This window comes from Rana temporaria, chromosome 1, assembly GCF_905171775.1.
Source record: "Rana temporaria chromosome 1, aRanTem1.1, whole genome shotgun sequence".
Lineage (NCBI taxonomy): Eukaryota > Metazoa > Chordata > Amphibia > Anura > Ranidae > Rana > Rana temporaria.
In genome coordinates, this window is record NC_053489.1 from 337,964,167 (window position 1) to 337,980,889 (window position 16,723).

Genomic DNA, 16,723 nt, shown 5'->3' on the forward strand with positions numbered 1-16,723 from the left:
TTGACTGTCGGCTATGGGAAAATGCAAAACGCAGCAAAATCGTGTCACGATTTTACGGCCCATAGCCATTCTTCCACGTTCAGGTTGAACTTCCCCTATCGGGTTGTTTCTGTAAGTAATTGAGAAATGGTTTGCCCTCTGATATCTCTCTCCCACAGAGGGCATTATATATACACAAACTAGAGTAGAGTTTACAACCAAGGGTGTCGAGACATGTGCGCCCAAATTATTAAACACATTATTCCATATAGTTACATAATAGTTAGTCAGGTTGAAAAAAAAAGTCCATGAAGTTCAGCCAAAAAAAATAAAAAAAATACATACATACAATATAAATATCTATATCTATATCTATATCCACATAGATACATACATACACACACACACATACACACATATATACACACACACACATTGAAATACCTCATGCAAAGTCCCATCTCCATTTCTTTCTTTTTTATACAATATATTAAAGTGGAGGTTCACCCGGAAATTGCTATTTTTACCTTAGATTGATGCTCATTTCGTCTAGGGGAATCGGCTAGTTTTTTTAAAATCGAAGCTGTACTTACCTTTTTAGAGAGCGATCTTCTCCGCCGCTTCGGGGTATGGGCTGCGGGACTGGGCGTTCCTATTTTGATTGACAGTCTTCCGAAAGGCTTCCGACGGTCGCATCCAACGCGTCACGATTTTCCGAAAGTAGCCGAACGTTGGTGCGCAGGCGCCGTATAGAGCCGCACCGACGTTCGGCTTCTTTCGGCTACTCGTGACGCGATGGATGCGACCGTCGGAAGCCTTTCGGAAGACCGTCAATCAAAATAGGAACGCCCAGTCCCGAAGACCATACCCGGAAGCGGCGGAGAAGATCGCTCTCTAAAATGGCAAGTACAGGTTCGATTTAAAAAAAAACTAACTGATTCCCCTAGACTAAATGAGCATCAATCTAAGGTTACAAAAATGTTTTACGGTGAACTCCCGCTTTAAGGAATGGAGGCATACCATTGTTTTATCAAGGTTGAGACAGGCCACATTCATTTTTAGTTGTCCAAACTTTTTTAGTTGTGGACGGAATGGGGAAAAGGTTAAAACCTGTCGGACCCCTGGAAAGCAGTAAAACCTGATAAAAAGATTTCTGCTCACTTCCTGTTCTGGAAATAACCTTCTACCAGCGAGAAAGCGAGGGAAAATCTGCACCAGGGAAACAAAAAGCTGAGGGGAGGTTCTAATATTACTCCCTGCTTTACAAAACCCATTATAAGCATCAGCTATCCAGGAAACATAGCAGAACTTTTACATGGTCACTCACACTATGTACTATACTTTGCTTTTAAAGAAAACTCTAACCTAACCCATCTTTAAAAACTACTAGACTTCCATAAGGCCGTTTATAAAATGGCGTGGACTTAAACGATTACAAAAAGCTCAGGGCTGCATTTTTTTTTCCAGCTAGTGAATACTTTTATGGTATGGAGAACGATGTTAGCCCCCTTTTGATAATGAAGGTTAATGAAAAAAAAAAAAGTGGTAAACTGTAATAAAATAAAATGTAAACGCACGCCTGTTGCATCTTTTATATTTGACCAAAAAATAAATAAAAGGGGGAGCATTATATTGTGCTTGTGAGCACTAAAATACATTTTTATTCTATTCCCGTTTTTTTTTTTTTTTTTAATGTGTCACAAACTAATGCATCATTTAAGCTTACGCAATGTGCTACACTGACATGAATGGAGTTGGGCTTTGTAGAAATGCAGCGTGTTTATTTTTACGCAATGTGTCTTTTAATTTGCCCTTGCGGTGAGCTTGCATAGATCCAAGCAGATCAACACTGCCCAACAAAAGTCCTTATGGCTCACAGAAATGCAATGGGAAACACTATGTTTAATTATCCAAGAAAAATAACGCTTTTCAAAAGCGGTTTCCTAAACAAAAGTTGTAACAAAAAAAAAAAACCCTCAGGACAGTGCATTTAAGGTTATTGTACAAACGCACATAATTGAACCAAGCCACAAAACACAAAAACAAAGGCTATTGTACTGTGCTGCTTCGGCATTCACAAACTAGAACGCAAGCCGAACCTAAAGTAAGAGAAAGGTTCGGCTTGCGTTCTAGTTTGTGAATGCCGAAGCAGCACAGTACAATAGCCTTTGTTTTTGTGTTTTGTGGCTTATATGAAAAAAATTTATATATATTTATATGAAAAAAATAAAATAAAAATAATATATTTATGAACGTTTGTGCAAAAAATACACCTGGTATTTACAATTTTTAGATTATGATTGGGGTAGTATTAAAAAAAAAAAAAAAAAAGGTATTAAAGTTGTTCAATATAAATGCAGCAAAACTAAGATGTTTGTAATATGAGCAAAGAGCTGATTTCATGAGATTTCAGGGAAAACAATCAGAATAGTTGTAATATTCAGGCTAACCTCAAATAAATCTGCTTGGGAAAATTACTACATCATAAGACGAAATATGAGAAATACACCGATCAGTCATAACATTATGACCACCCACCCTAACCTGTTGAGGCATGGACTCCACTAGACCTCTGAAGGTATCTGGCACCAAGCAGTCAGTAGCAGATCCTTTAAAGTGGCTGTAAACCTCAGACAAAGTTCACCAATTCTATAGTTTGTAGTTTTGTCTCAAGAGCACCAAGTGTCATTTCGGTCTGCCACTTCCTTCCTCTGCTACCAACATTATTAATGTCAGTAATTTCTGACAAGTTTCTCCATCTGATTGACAGCCTCAGCTCTCTTCCTGTGTGAAGGGGGGGGGGGGGGGGAGGGTTGTCCCTTTTTTCCAATCAGCTCTTTTTTGACAGCTCGAACAAGCTTTAATCAATTCTGGACTTTGAATGGATGTAGAAAACAGAATGCTGCAGATAAACAGTACAACTTATGTAGGAAGATTGGTTTTGCCTCTGTGCATCACTTGAGGCCAGTCACTTCACTGGGTATATGTATGGGTTTACAACCACTTTAAGTCCTATAAGTTTAAAAGTGTTTTTTTGAGCAGACTTGCAATTATGCATTTTTCATTTAGGCGTTTTTGCTGTGGCCAATAGAAACTAGAAACTAGTGCGACCGACATTCACTTTTTTTAAAAACTGACCGATATTACAGATATTGCTTCAAGGGGTTTTACCGGGGTGATGCATGCAGCTGCAGTGTAAAATAAAGTATTCAAAAACGCCAACCTTGACGTTTTGGATACTTTTAAATACAGTGCAGGGGTTTGGCATCTTATAGACCCCTGATCTCTCTATAGAAAGTATCTGTCAATGCCTATTACTGTCACATTCCTTGTGACAGCAATAACAGTGATAAAAAAAATAAAATTTAAGATGACATTGTAAAAATATTTTTTTTTTAAATGTACAAGATGGCGGCTATTGGCAGGAGAGGTGTCCAAAATATCGGTATCGTATCGGCACTGATCGCTAATAGAAACCAGTGTAAGGTGGGGAGTGATGCTAGAAATAGGGAGTAAAAAATAAATAAAAAAAATAACAGAAAAAATAAAATAAAAAAACACACACACACACACACACACACACACACACACACACACACACACACACACACACAATGTGAAATGTGAACAAGGGCCATTGCAATGAATGGGAACTTGCTTGTTGAGGATTTGAACGTCTAGCTTCGATCTCAAAAAACGCTCAAGTGTGCACGGGGTCTAAAAGTACACAGATGCTTAAATTGCCAACTGTAATGCCCTATCAATGCTAGATATTAAATATTTGATATGGATTGTGCAGGCTTACCCCTTTTCAACACAATTAGGGGAAATTTCAGAATCTATAAAGATTGAGCCAACTTTTCATACACAGAACTATGTTCAAGAACTTTTAGAAACCTGTAAGATTCTTTCTTATGCAGGATTATTACACACATAGCACTAGGTTCAAGCAAATATGTGGCCAAAGAGATTGGTAAATCTTACCTGAACACCTCGGAGTTGAATATAGTCAAATATAAACCATGCTAGACAATGACACATAAAAAACACCATGATGTCCCATCGAAAGATATGATGTGCTGCCCAGCCGATGATTAAACTGGCTACAAAACATTCAGATATAGGCTCGCATATGATTGTAGCAGGAACCATATTGATCCTTAGCTTCGTCCACCTGGAAAAAAAAAAAAAAAAAACAGAATATTAAAGCCATTCTGTTTTTAATGCCGATATATTGACATTAAGACTTATGGGGGAAAAAAATATTCTCCCCATTACAGCAGGTCCTCCAACAACTTGTTATTGATTTGCTGCTGCTGGTCAGCTTGTATAACAGTGTAAATTTGCTGTCCCCTCAAAATAACTCACACAGCCATTAATGTCTAAACCACTGGCAACAAGAGCGAGTACACCCCTAAGTGAAAATGTCCAAAGTGTTAATATTTTGTGTGGCCACCATTATTTTCCAGCACTGCCCCAACCCTCCTCTTGGGCATGGAGTTCACCAGATCTTCACAGATTGCCACTGGAGTCCTCTTCCAATCCTCCATGACATCATGGAGCTGGTGGATGTTAGAGACCTTGCGCTCCTCCACCTTCCATTTGAGGATGCCCCACAGATGCTCAATATGGTTTAGGTCTGGAGACATGCTTGGCCAGTTCATCACCTTTCCCCTCAGCTTCTTTAACAAGGCAGTGGTCATCTTGGAGGTGTGTTTTGGGTCGTTATGTTGGAATACTGCCCTGCGGGCCAGTCTCCAAAAGGAGGGTATCATGCTCTGCTTCAGTATGTTACAGTACATGTTGGCATTCATGGTTCCCTCAATGAACTGTAGCTCCACTCATGCAGCCCCAGACCATGACACTCTCACCACCATGCTTGACTGTAGGCAAGACACACTTGTCTTTGTACTCCTCGCCTGGTTGTCGCCACACATGCTTGACACCATCTGAACCAAAAAAGTTTATCTCGGTCTCATCGGATCACAGGACATGGTCCAGTAACCCATGTCCTTAGTCTGCTTGTCTTCAGCAAACAGCCATACAGACCAATTTGATGCAGTGTGCGTGATATGGTCTGAGCAATGATAGGCTGACCCCCCCACCCCTTCAACCTCTGAAGCAATGCTGGCAGCACTCATATGTCTATTTCCCAAAGACAACCCCTGGATATGATGCCAAGCACGTGCACTCATCTTCTTTGGTCGACCATGGCGAGGCCTGTTCTGAGTGGGACCTGTCCCATTAAATGCTGTATGGTCTTGGCCACCATGCTGCAGCTCAGTTTCAGGGTCTTGGCAATCTTCTTATAGCCTAGGCCATCTTTATGTAGAGCAACAATTCTGGAGAGTGCAAAATCTGGTGCAGCGGTGCATAGGAAAAAAAATAAAAATCAGCTTCCAGGTTTAAGGGCTCATGCACACTGGACTACAAATTAACATAGATGTGCAGTGAGTTTTTCAACGGTTTCCAGTGTTTTAGCAATAGCGTTGTTTAGCATTAGCGTTTTAAGCATATTATTATTTTTATTTTATTTTTTAAATCAATGGGATCAAAAACATTAAAACGTTGGTGAGCCAAAAAAGCCCCAGACAAAAACAGTTGATAACAGCATATGTGTCCATGGACATAAAGGATAGCATGCTGGAGAGAAGAAAAAAAAATGTCTGAAGATAAAAACAGCTGCTGTAAAAACATCCAAAAATGTCCAGTGTGCATGAGGCCTTATTGTCAAAGCTTAACTGAAGAAGCTGGCGTTAGAAGCAGATTGGCTTCCATGCACAGCTGCATCAGATTTTACACTCTCCAGTTTAAATAACTCCACACCATTGCATGGTCTGCAACATAGAATGCAAAATCTCATGTGCATAATTCCAAAAAGTGCAAGGTTTTTTATTTTTTTGACCCTTTTCACAAAAAAAAAAAATATTGAAACGTCTGCAGAATTTTTTTTTTGCTCTGCTGCCTTTAGGCCGGCTTCACATTGTCGCCGCATGCGACACACAGCAGGGGGTACGATGAGAGCTGGTTCACCGTTCAGGTCCGATTTCAGCCCGAATTTTGGGCTGAAATCGAACCTGAAACGCACACCAAAAAAAAGGCACGCGTTTTTCCGGCATACCGCGCCGGACCCGGTGCCGAGATGCGCGAACCGGCTCCATAGAGAGCCGGTCACATTCTCCTGCTATGCGAATTGAATGCGGGGAAACGCGCATTCAATTCGCATAGGTGTGAACCCGGCCTTGCATTTTTTTCAAAGATTTTCACATTGAAAGACATTTTTCCACTAGTTTATTCTACAACTGATCTGAGAATATGGATACGGTCAATGCAGTCTGTGAAACTCTTCTACACTTTGAACTTTTATAAACCATTTTTAATAGAAAGGAACCAGAATTTCACAGGTTTTCTGCAAACAGCCATAGGCCTTTTACTTTCAGGAGATGGCTTTTATCAATGCCTTACAAAAAACACTTAAAAACGTGAGTGCCAAATATCAAAGTCTTTGAAAGCAGACCAAAAATTTTTCCAAAAGCATATTTACCTAATCATTCGAGATTGAAATTGAGATATAGAGTAGCAACCAGAATTTTGCAATGCGACCTGTGTAGCCATAGAAAATTTCCATCCCCTGTACATAGAAAAGACCAAAAACATTAATCAAGAATTAGTCAAAACAACACTAAAGTTTATCATAGCATTTTAGTCCATTACCAAAAATGTACGTTTTTGACCCTTGTATGTGTATGTATGAATGCGAGTTAGGGACCTTAGATAGTAAGCTCATTGAGCGCAGAGGCCGATGTGAATGTACAATATAAGATAAAGTATTTGCTGGCGTATAAGACCTTTTACACTTAAAAGAAATGGCCAAAAAGCAGGGGTCGTCTTATACGCCCGGTCGCCTTATACACGCCTTATTAAGTGCTGCGTAAATTGACAGCTCTATACCTGTAATAAAGATCATTTTGACCACAAAAAGGTGAGGTGAGAATCTGTCTCAGAAATGACTCAAGACCTTGCCCTCTACTTTAACCAAACAGTACAGGACACTCTGAAAGGCCACAGAAGTAGGGAAACTATACCACAAAATCTCTGAATGGTTTGCCAGAGGCGGGGCTTTCCTCTAGGGGAGATATTTTTAGTTCTCCCCATCTGGCAATGATTTTTGAAGGTAGTGTAAAAACAATTACATGGAAGAACAGTCTCCAATATCAACTAGTGGTCACAAATACAAAATGTACAGAGATCTATAAAGAAAAGTATTGGATATCCACTACCTACCGATCTGCAATTGCCTTGGCCATGAAATAATCTTCAGCTATGTATTGGGCAAATGCAATAAGCCCTCCTGCTTGGTCCAGAACTTCTTTCCTCATCAAGCAAGACATACCAGTAACACACTTGATACCAGTCACATTAGCAGAAACGTAAGACCTTGGATGGGAAGTCCCAAAATAAACCTAGGATGTGAAAAGGAAGAGAACAAAATAAATAGAAAGCTGAAGTTTCTTAACTTGATTAGTATGTAAAGAATGCTATGCACTGCATTGTTACATTGCATAGCTTTAAAAAAGAAAAAAAAGAAAAAGAAAAGTCCATAAATCTGAAAAGGTTTGCTCCAAATTGTGCCTACCCATAAACAGTAAAATTATTTACTTCCAGCTTCCTCTATTCAGCCTTTTAAAAAACGTACATCATTACAGGTCCTGCTTACCTGAACTGACATAAGAGTGCTGAGGACAGCAACAAGCTGGATTACCCTGCCAAATATTCATCTCTCTCAGGCACAGCAGGAGAAATCCTCTCTCTCTCTCTAGTCACGCACTTTTCTACAGCCTCAGTTCAACTTTAGCAGCCCATACAGATGAATAAAAAATAAAAACAAAAAACAGACTTATGCTGGCCATACACTCCACGAAAAATCGTCCGAACGAACTTTCGGAAAACTAACGTTCGGTCGTGAGTGCAAACAAAAGTGCCATCATGTAATGACCGATAAATCGTTCAGTGGACATAAAAAAAAAAAAATAAATGGGTTCGTTTTTTTACATATACCTAGTGCAGAAAGTTCGGATGGGAAACACATTAACCTTCCGATTAATCGTTCGTTCGGCAGAAAATTTCCAAACTTGTCCTTCGTTTTTTCGGCTCAAAAACGTCCCAACGATTATCGATTTTGTGCCCATTAACTGGTCGAAAAACGAACGAACTGTCTAAACGACCGATTTTCGCCCGATTTTTCGTATAGTGTATGGTCAGCATAACTCTAAATTTTCCCTGTAGCTATATAGGCTGCAGATCACTTCAAAAATGTTAATGGGATAAAATAAAGGTGAACATTTTAGGTCCTATTGGGAGAGTGGTGGGTTAAGGGTATCGCAAATCATATTGTAAATCTCTCAAACGGGACATGTAACAAAATTTCAGTATATTTTTTAGGTCATGCGTGAAGCTGCCACTTGTGCGATTTGTGATTAAATGGAATATAATCAGTGAAAAGGCAGACACAACCAGAAGGAAATACACAAGAAAAGCGCTCCACTGAATTATAGTTATAGATCAGTTTAAAAATGACATAGGGATGTCCATTTAGCCATGAATAAGGTAATGTTCGTTCCCGATTTCACGTACCAAAGCATAGTCCAGCTGTACATATGAAATAAACACAAGACAGCTGTGCTAGTATTACATAGCACTAAAGTGGATAATAGAATATGCAGCAGATTTTCAAAGTCACTACACACCCAACACACTCAGACTACCTCACATAACTGGTTTCTCATTCTTTCCTTCAGTAGGGTAGGGCAATGATTTGTCACGCTTTAATTTTAGCTTACCTGTTCTAGTGTTGCAGCAAAGCCTTGCCTGTCTGCTACATAAGGAAGTCCATGGACCAAGCCAACCTTTTCCGTCATCTGATTAGCCATGTCAGTCAATGTGTCAGGTTTCACTGCCATTCAAAAAAGCGGTAATAGGTTAGCACAAACAAAACACTGCGCATGACACAGTATAAAAATCAGGCTGTAATTTTTCCACCCTCTCAATCTTCAGTGTTTTTTTTTTCCCCCTCTGATTTTACATTCCTTTTTCTTCCCGAATCTGTTAAAGGTTTATTTGGTGCTGCCTACATTGGACAAGTAGAAAGGCAAGCCGCCCCAATTAAGGACACTATAAAAACTTGACAAGAGTTCTAACTTTGTCCAACTCTATCCAGAAGCTAAAGTGTACCCAAGGCCAGAAATACAGGAGTTGCCATTGCTGACTGTTTTTAAAAATGTACAGGATCAAGTGCCATCATCCTTATACTGACTAAATGTCCTAGTGAGACATTAACATGTGAATTTAATCCGTCTGTATTTCAGAGATTTACAACCCATTTTCCAAAAAAAGTTGAGACGCTGGCTTAAAAAAAACAAAAAAACACACCAACATAAAAAACAGAATGCAAGGATTTGAAAATCTCATAAACCTATATATTATTTACAATAGAAAAAAATAAAAAAATAAAAATGTTTACACTAAGAAAATGCATAATTTTAAGAAAAACATAAGGTCATTTTGAAATAGATGGCAGCAATTCGTCTCAAAAAAGTTGCGACAGGACCAGGTTTACCATCCCCTCTTCTTTCAACACTGTAAAACGTCTGGGAACCGAAGAGACCAACTGCTGGAGTTTTGGGAGAGGAAATGTCCCATTCTTGATGGATATAGGGTTCTAAATGCTCAACAGTCCTGGGCCTTTGCGCTATGGGTAAGCACCCGACCTTGGTGTGAAGACATGTAAGCTGATATCTGTAGTTCAGCTTTTTATCTGGCACTTGAATAAAGAAATTGCACAGGGGTGCGGCCGTCCAGCCTTTTCTGGGTCTTTGCCAGATTTTGTTTCAAGATGCTTCAAATTATTTTTAATTGAAAAGCCCTGGACTGCAGGCAAGCTAGTTAAGCACCTGGACTCTTCTACTACGAAGCCATGCCGTTTTCATAAATGCAGTATGCACTTCTTATTGTTCTACTGAAATATGCAAGGCCTTCCCTGAAAAAGACATTGGATGGGAGTATAAGTTGCTCTAAAATCTGTATATACCTTTCGCATTGATGTTGCCTTTCCAGATGTGCAAGCGGGACATTCCATACACACCAATGTACCGCCCATGCCATCAGAGATCAAAGATATTGAACTGTGCTGATCACAAGTCAGAAGGTCCCTTCCCTCTTTAGTTCGGAGGATGCAGTGCCCACGGTTGCCAAAAAGAATGGCAATTTTTTTTCCGTCCGACCACAGAACAGTTTTCTACTTTACAACAGACCGTTTTTGCCCAGAGAAGACGGCAGTGTTTCTGGATCATGTTCAGATATAGCTTCTTTCTTGCATGGCAGATTTAAATCGCATTTTGAATGGCACAAACAGTAATTTGATATTATTTTGATTATAAATAAAATATGGGTTTATAAGATTTACAAATCATTGCATTCTGTTCTTCTATAGATTTTACACAGCGTCCCAACTTTTTTGGAATTGTTGTACTAAGCACTTTTTTTTTATTATTGACATAACTTTAAAGGTGGAACATAATATGCTAATGTGTATATGTAAGAATGGAGGAAGAATCCTAAAAACAGCATTTGTCCTTGCAGGCAGTATGAATCTGAGGCATACTTTTTTCCTCCATCTTTGGTGGAGTAGGGGAAGGTTCAAACTTTTTTCTTCATTTGTCTCATGGTGGAGCGGTCTCTTCACTTCCTATAATGTAGACTTGGCAGGAAGTGAGAGGATATCTTTAAAATGTCAGGGAAATCCCCCTTTTAGCCAGCTGCCAAGGGAATGAGTCTCTTTATTGGAAGATTTTCCTTCTATCCCGGTTTTGGTGGCAACTCAGATTCTAGATTTAGGGCCCCTTTACACTATCGGAACCCTGAGGATCCGTTCCTTATATATTCGCTTGCTCAGCGGCGATCGCTCCGTTGATCCCCGCTGAGCCGGCAGATGACAGGGTGGTCCCCGCACACTGTGCAGGGACTGCCCTGTCAGATCTCCGCTCTTCACTATGGGGGGGATCGGATGAACATGGACCGTCTGTCAGTGTTCACCCGATCCACTCTGCAGGCGGATGAAAAAAAATAGAATTTTGCTCCGTCTGCAGAATCGGAGCATAGCGGGGACCGATGAGATCGGATGTCAGCGGATGTTCATCTGCCGACACCCGCTATCTCATAGGGATACATGCATGTCCCTTTTTCATCCGTAAACGGATGGAAAAAAACGGACATATGGTGCACTGGTGTGAAAGGGCCCTTACCCTCGTGCATTTTCATTCCCAGTGACATTTGTAATAACAATTAGAGAGAGCGAGAATCTCCCCAATGGGTATATAAACAGTTTAAAAAAAATAAACCTGGCCTGGTTCTAACCCCTCACCACTATCCAAATCAAAAAGGATTATATTTTAACCTAATGGAACATTGTGTCAAAAAGAAAAGGTATTACAGAAAACTAGAAATAATTAGTATTTTTCCCATCTCTAAAAGACACTTCTCACTTCCATTATTACATTGTTTCTGTTGTCCTATTTGCATGTTCTCCCTTTTCCTTATAATATGCATAAAGGCCTTAGAGCATTTAAAGAAGAATGTTGACTGATGTTTAAAATTTTGCATTGTCTACACAGCAACAAACACCATCAAGTCATGTAATGTATTAAGAGGATATGGAAGAATAAATAGATCTTATCAAATCCCGCCGGCCTCATAAAGCTCTTAACAAAAAACAGCAGAGCCAAAATGGGTTCTACGGGGATTCCAGTGATGAGGTATTTATAGACAGATTTAAACAATAATGACAATCATTACCACAGCTATTCTAGCTTCAGTTGAGGCGACTCATTATATGGGACAAGAAGGTTGTTTTAAAGGGGCATTAAACCCGAAATGTAATATATTGCGGCTTACTAAACATTAGATGTGGTGGCTGCAAAAGTTTTTTTTATAATCTTTTTCCCCTCGGTAATCTGGCCACTCCATTCCGAATGAAGGAGCACAGGGTGCACCTTGGGACAGCAGCATTGCAAGTCTGGAGGGAAGTGTTAGATGTACTAGCAAATTTAAATACACTAACAAAATTGAAGCCAAACTTCAGCTAGCACCCCGCCAGTAGTAAATGGTTTGTCTTAGCACTGCTACATTTGCAGGAGAGCTTGTTCTGTAGAAAAACCAGCAGACTTACTGGCTGGATCACCAAATAAAAGAAAGAATTGGAAAAAAAAAAAGAAAACTTAAAACAAATGCAGCCATCACACCCAAGAACTTGTAAGCTGCAATAAAATAAATGTTTTCTTTTGGGTTTAATAGCACTCAACACCTTGTCAATTCATCATTTTACTCATTAAAGCTGCATAATCAAAAAGAACCGTTTTGCATTTCATATGAGGAAATTTTTTTTTTTGTGTCGGCATGCATAATTGCACTGATCAGCACGGTAAGGGTTGTTAGATATGCACTATCGTCATCAACATACCTTTGATCCCACTGTCACATATCCAGATGAGTTCATACTTGGCAAGTTCATAGCCAGGCATTAGATTGTTTATTTTTGGATTAATGCCAACCTTTTTGCCACCTAAAATGTAAAACATAAGTAAGATTCAGTATTTTTTTCATCTTTCCATCTTGAAAATCTTCTGCCCTATATTATTAGCAGAGACCCTAAGGAATAAAATGGCGCTCATTGCAACTTATGTTACACAGCATTTGTGCAGCAATTTATCAAACACAGACTTTTTAGAAAAAAACAAAAACAAATATACATTTTTTATATAATGTGACTGATGTTACGCTGAGTAGATCGATACCTCACATGTCACACCTTGAAACTGTACACTCGCGGTTTGGCGCCAAACTCTGGTACTTACAAGTCTCCATAGGCGATGTTTTAAAATTTGTTTCCTTTTACATATTCAGAGTTACAGAGGAGGTCTTGGGCTAAAATTATTGCTCTCGCTCCAACGTTCACAGTGATATCTCACATATGCAGTTTACATATGCGGGCGTGACCTACATATGTGTTTGCTTCTGTGTGCGAGCAAGAGGACATTTAAAAAAAAAATTGGGTTTATTTTATTAACTTTTTTGTATTTTTACACTTTCCCTTTAAAAAAAAAAAAACTGTTTTTTGATCACCCATTTCTCCTCCAGGCTGGAGATAAACAAACTGATCTCAGGTTTTCCTGCAGAGTCCCCAACATTGTTTACTTCCACTGGCCCGGACATGACGTCATAACGTCACGCCTGGGCCTCAGAGTCAGAGACTGCCAGGGATCATCTGTCCCTCGGTTTTCTCCAAGGCTACCTTCCGGCGCCTGTAAGAACGATCAAGCGGCTGAACAGCCACCATGATTGTTCTTATGGTGCAGGGAATCAACGGCTGAATCGCCAGCTGCAGGCATCATTCAGTTATCACCACTGAAAGTCCAGGAGGTCATATGACGTCCTGCAGTATGGAAGTGGTCAAAACAGACATATGGTCTCTTAACCACTTCCCGCCCGGTCAATAGTGAATTGACGTCCGGGAAGTGGGTTTGTTATCCTGACTGGACGTCTATTGACGTCCTTCAGGATAACACACCGCTACACTGATCTCGGTAAAGAGCTCTTTACCACGTGATCAGCCATGTCCAATCACGGCTGATCACAATGTAAACAGGAAAAGCCACTGATCGGCTTTTCCCTCACTTGTGTCTGATAGATGCGAGTAGAGCAGAGCCGATCGGCTGCTCTCCTGACAGGGGGGGGGTTTGTGCTGATAGTTTATCAGCGCAGCACCCCCTCGGATCACTGCACAGGACCACCAGCATGCCACCCAGGACCAATAGGGATGGGCATCCACACTGGACCACCAGGTATGCCCCCTAGACCACCAGGGAATGCCAATTGGTGTCAAGGCAGCTGCCAATCAAAGCCCATCAATAAAAACCCCAGGAGGCGATCAAATACCACCAAAAGAAAGCTCTATTTGTGGGAACAAAATGATAACAATTCTGTTTGGGTACAGTGTAGCATTACCGCGCAATTATCATTTGAACAGCGACAGCGCAGAAAGCTGAAAATTGGCTTGGGCAGGAAGGGGCGCAAGTGCCTGGTATTGAAGTGGATAAAGAACATATTCCCTAGCATGTCATACAACAGACTTTTTTTTTCCTATTAACATGAAGCCAAGTTTGGGCCGGAAATGATAACCGTGAACCAGACCCACGCCAGAGGTACTTGGATGATTAAAGTCGAGAACCACTTTCACCACTAAGTGATATTTACAAGTACTGCAATTGATGTAATGTCTTCTAATCTGCAATCTATAAAATAACATTCCTCAGCAAGATGCTCCATGTTGAGCATGTGTTAATCAAAAGTAGTATCTGCCATCTACTCTGGCCACTTACAAGTAATAAGCAGAATTCCTGATTATATGATCACAAGCCACAGTCAGCCCACAGAACGGTCAATGTGCCTTATACAGAGACACACTGACAAAAACAGGCAGCAGACTCTGGTTGAGGCAAATGGGCGCAGAGGTCAATAAAGCATGAAATGCCAATTGTTTCCGTTATGTTAGTAAATAGAGACGCAGAAGCATGCAGGGATGGGCGCCAGCCCCAGATGTACATTGACTGCGTTTGGGGCTAATGCACCCATTCCTGCGTACCCGACAAATTTGGATGCGTGGTTGAGTCCGTACAGCCACTGTACACCAACACTAAAGATGTAATTTCCTGCTTGGGCAAATAACTACACTGATGATATTTTAGGCATCCTCTGCAAAAAAAAAAAAAAGAACGTTTGGCGAGATACTCCATAAGGGTTAATCACTTTTAAAAGGGCTGTCATTGAACACTCAAAGTGCATCAGCTGATTAAAAGGAATTAGTCACTCCCAATGACTGCGTACAACATTGTCTAACAGAATGATTCCTTTAATGTGGAAACAGGTAGGAATCAAAGTTTGTTAACATTCTTCCAGTGTACATTCATCAGCCAAAGGTGGGCCTAGATATGCAAATTAGTCAGGGATATGGACAAGTGAACATATGGAGACTGCTAAAACTTGACCTGAGCATCTAGGCCACAATGACTCCTGGTCACAAGCAAATTAAACCCCATTTATGGGATGTAATGTGGCTGATCCCAACAAAGTAGTGAGGGCAGAATTTTTCAGCATGCCAGAAAAATTTTAAGTGAAAGAAAGGGGAGAACACGATAAACCAGCCGCAAGTATAACAAGCATGCTTTACTGAATACAAGAGCTGCGCGATTCTGGATAACATGAGAATCCCAATTTTTTTTTTTTTTGCTTAGAATAAAGATCACGATTCTCAGTGCAACATCTTTCACATAAAAAAAAAAAAAAAAAAAAATTGGAATAACTTTACGGTTTCGTTTTTTTTTTTTTATTCGGAGAAGTGTATTTTTTTTTCTAAAAAACTGCGTTTGAAAGACCGCTGCGCAAACACAGTGCGACATAAAATATTGCAACGACCAGCATTTTATTCTCTAGGGCAGTGGTCCCCAACCTTTTTGGCACCGGGGACCGGCATTGTGGATGAAAATTGTGCCAAGGCCCGATGATGCGGGCCGACAATGAGTTTTTTCGCGGCCAATATGGCATTTCAATCATCACAACACCATGGTTAATCAGGATGATTGAAGCACATTATTTTTATTATTATATTGTAATATACAATTAAATAGTTAAACTCACCATAATGCAGAATCTGCAACCAGATGCAGATTGCCAGCCACATGCCACCAGATGCAGAGTGCCAGCCACATGCCACCAGATGCAGAGTGCCAGCCACATGCCACCAGATGCAGAGTGCCAGCCACATGCCACCAGATGCAGATCCCCCCACAGCTTATCTCTTGCTCTCCCTGCCCTGGATGTCACAGCCGAGCGCTGATGCTGTTGTCCGAGCGCTGCCGCTGCTGCCTGGCTTCACACGCGGAGGCGGGGGGGCTGGGCTGAACAGCGGTGATGCGGGCGAGCCTGCTTCACCCCTAACTGTGTGGGCGGAAGTGCGGCGGGGCTGTGTGGGCGGAAGTGCGGTGATGGTGGCGATCTCTCTGCTCGCCCGCCACCCTCAGATAGCGCAGGCTTCGCGGCCCACCAGCAAACAGGCTGCGGCCCGGTAGTGGGCCGCGGACCGGGGGTTGGAGACCACTGCTCTAGGGTCTCTGCAAAAAAAAAAAAAAGAAGAAGAAGGTGTGTGTATGTGTAAATATATATATAAAATTATAATGTTTGGGGGGGTTCAAGTAGTAATTTTCTAGCAAAAAATACTGATTTTAACTTGTGTCAGAAAATAGTCTAACCATTTCAGCCACGGACCATATTGCTGGTCAAAGACCAGGCCACTTTTTGCGATTCAGCACCTCGTCACTTTAACTGACAATTGCGCGGTCGTGCAACGTGGCTCCCAAACAAAATTGGCGCCCTTTTTTTCCCACAAATAGAGCTTTCTTTTGGTGGTATTTGATCACCTCTGCGGTTTTTAAGTTTTTGCGCTATAAACAAAAATAGAGCTACAATTTAAAAAAAAATATATATATATTTTTTACTTTTTGCTAGAATAAATATCCCCCAAAAATAGATACAAAAAAATGTTTTTTTTCCTCAGTTTAGGCCGATACGTATTCGTCTTCATATTTTTCGTAAAAAATAAATAAATAAATAAATCGCAATAAGCGTTTGATTGGTT

The 16,723-nt window shown here is 40.6% G+C and overlaps 1 protein-coding gene across 1 annotated transcript in view; it reads right to left on the bottom strand.

Moving 5' to 3' along the window:
• The window catches only part of UGCG (UDP-glucose ceramide glucosyltransferase), a 75,662-nt gene that overhangs the window by 3,784 nt on the left and 55,155 nt on the right, over positions 1–16,723 (bottom strand). The window contains exons 4-8 of the mRNA XM_040361335.1: positions 12,494–12,595; positions 8,820–8,932; positions 7,264–7,442; positions 6,524–6,610; positions 3,964–4,153 (exon numbers count right to left, since the gene is read on the bottom strand). Coding sequence (XP_040217269.1) covers positions 3,964–4,153; positions 6,524–6,610; positions 7,264–7,442; positions 8,820–8,932; positions 12,494–12,595 — 671 coding nt within the window. The remainder of the gene's footprint in view (positions 1–3,963; positions 4,154–6,523; positions 6,611–7,263; positions 7,443–8,819; positions 8,933–12,493; positions 12,596–16,723) is intronic.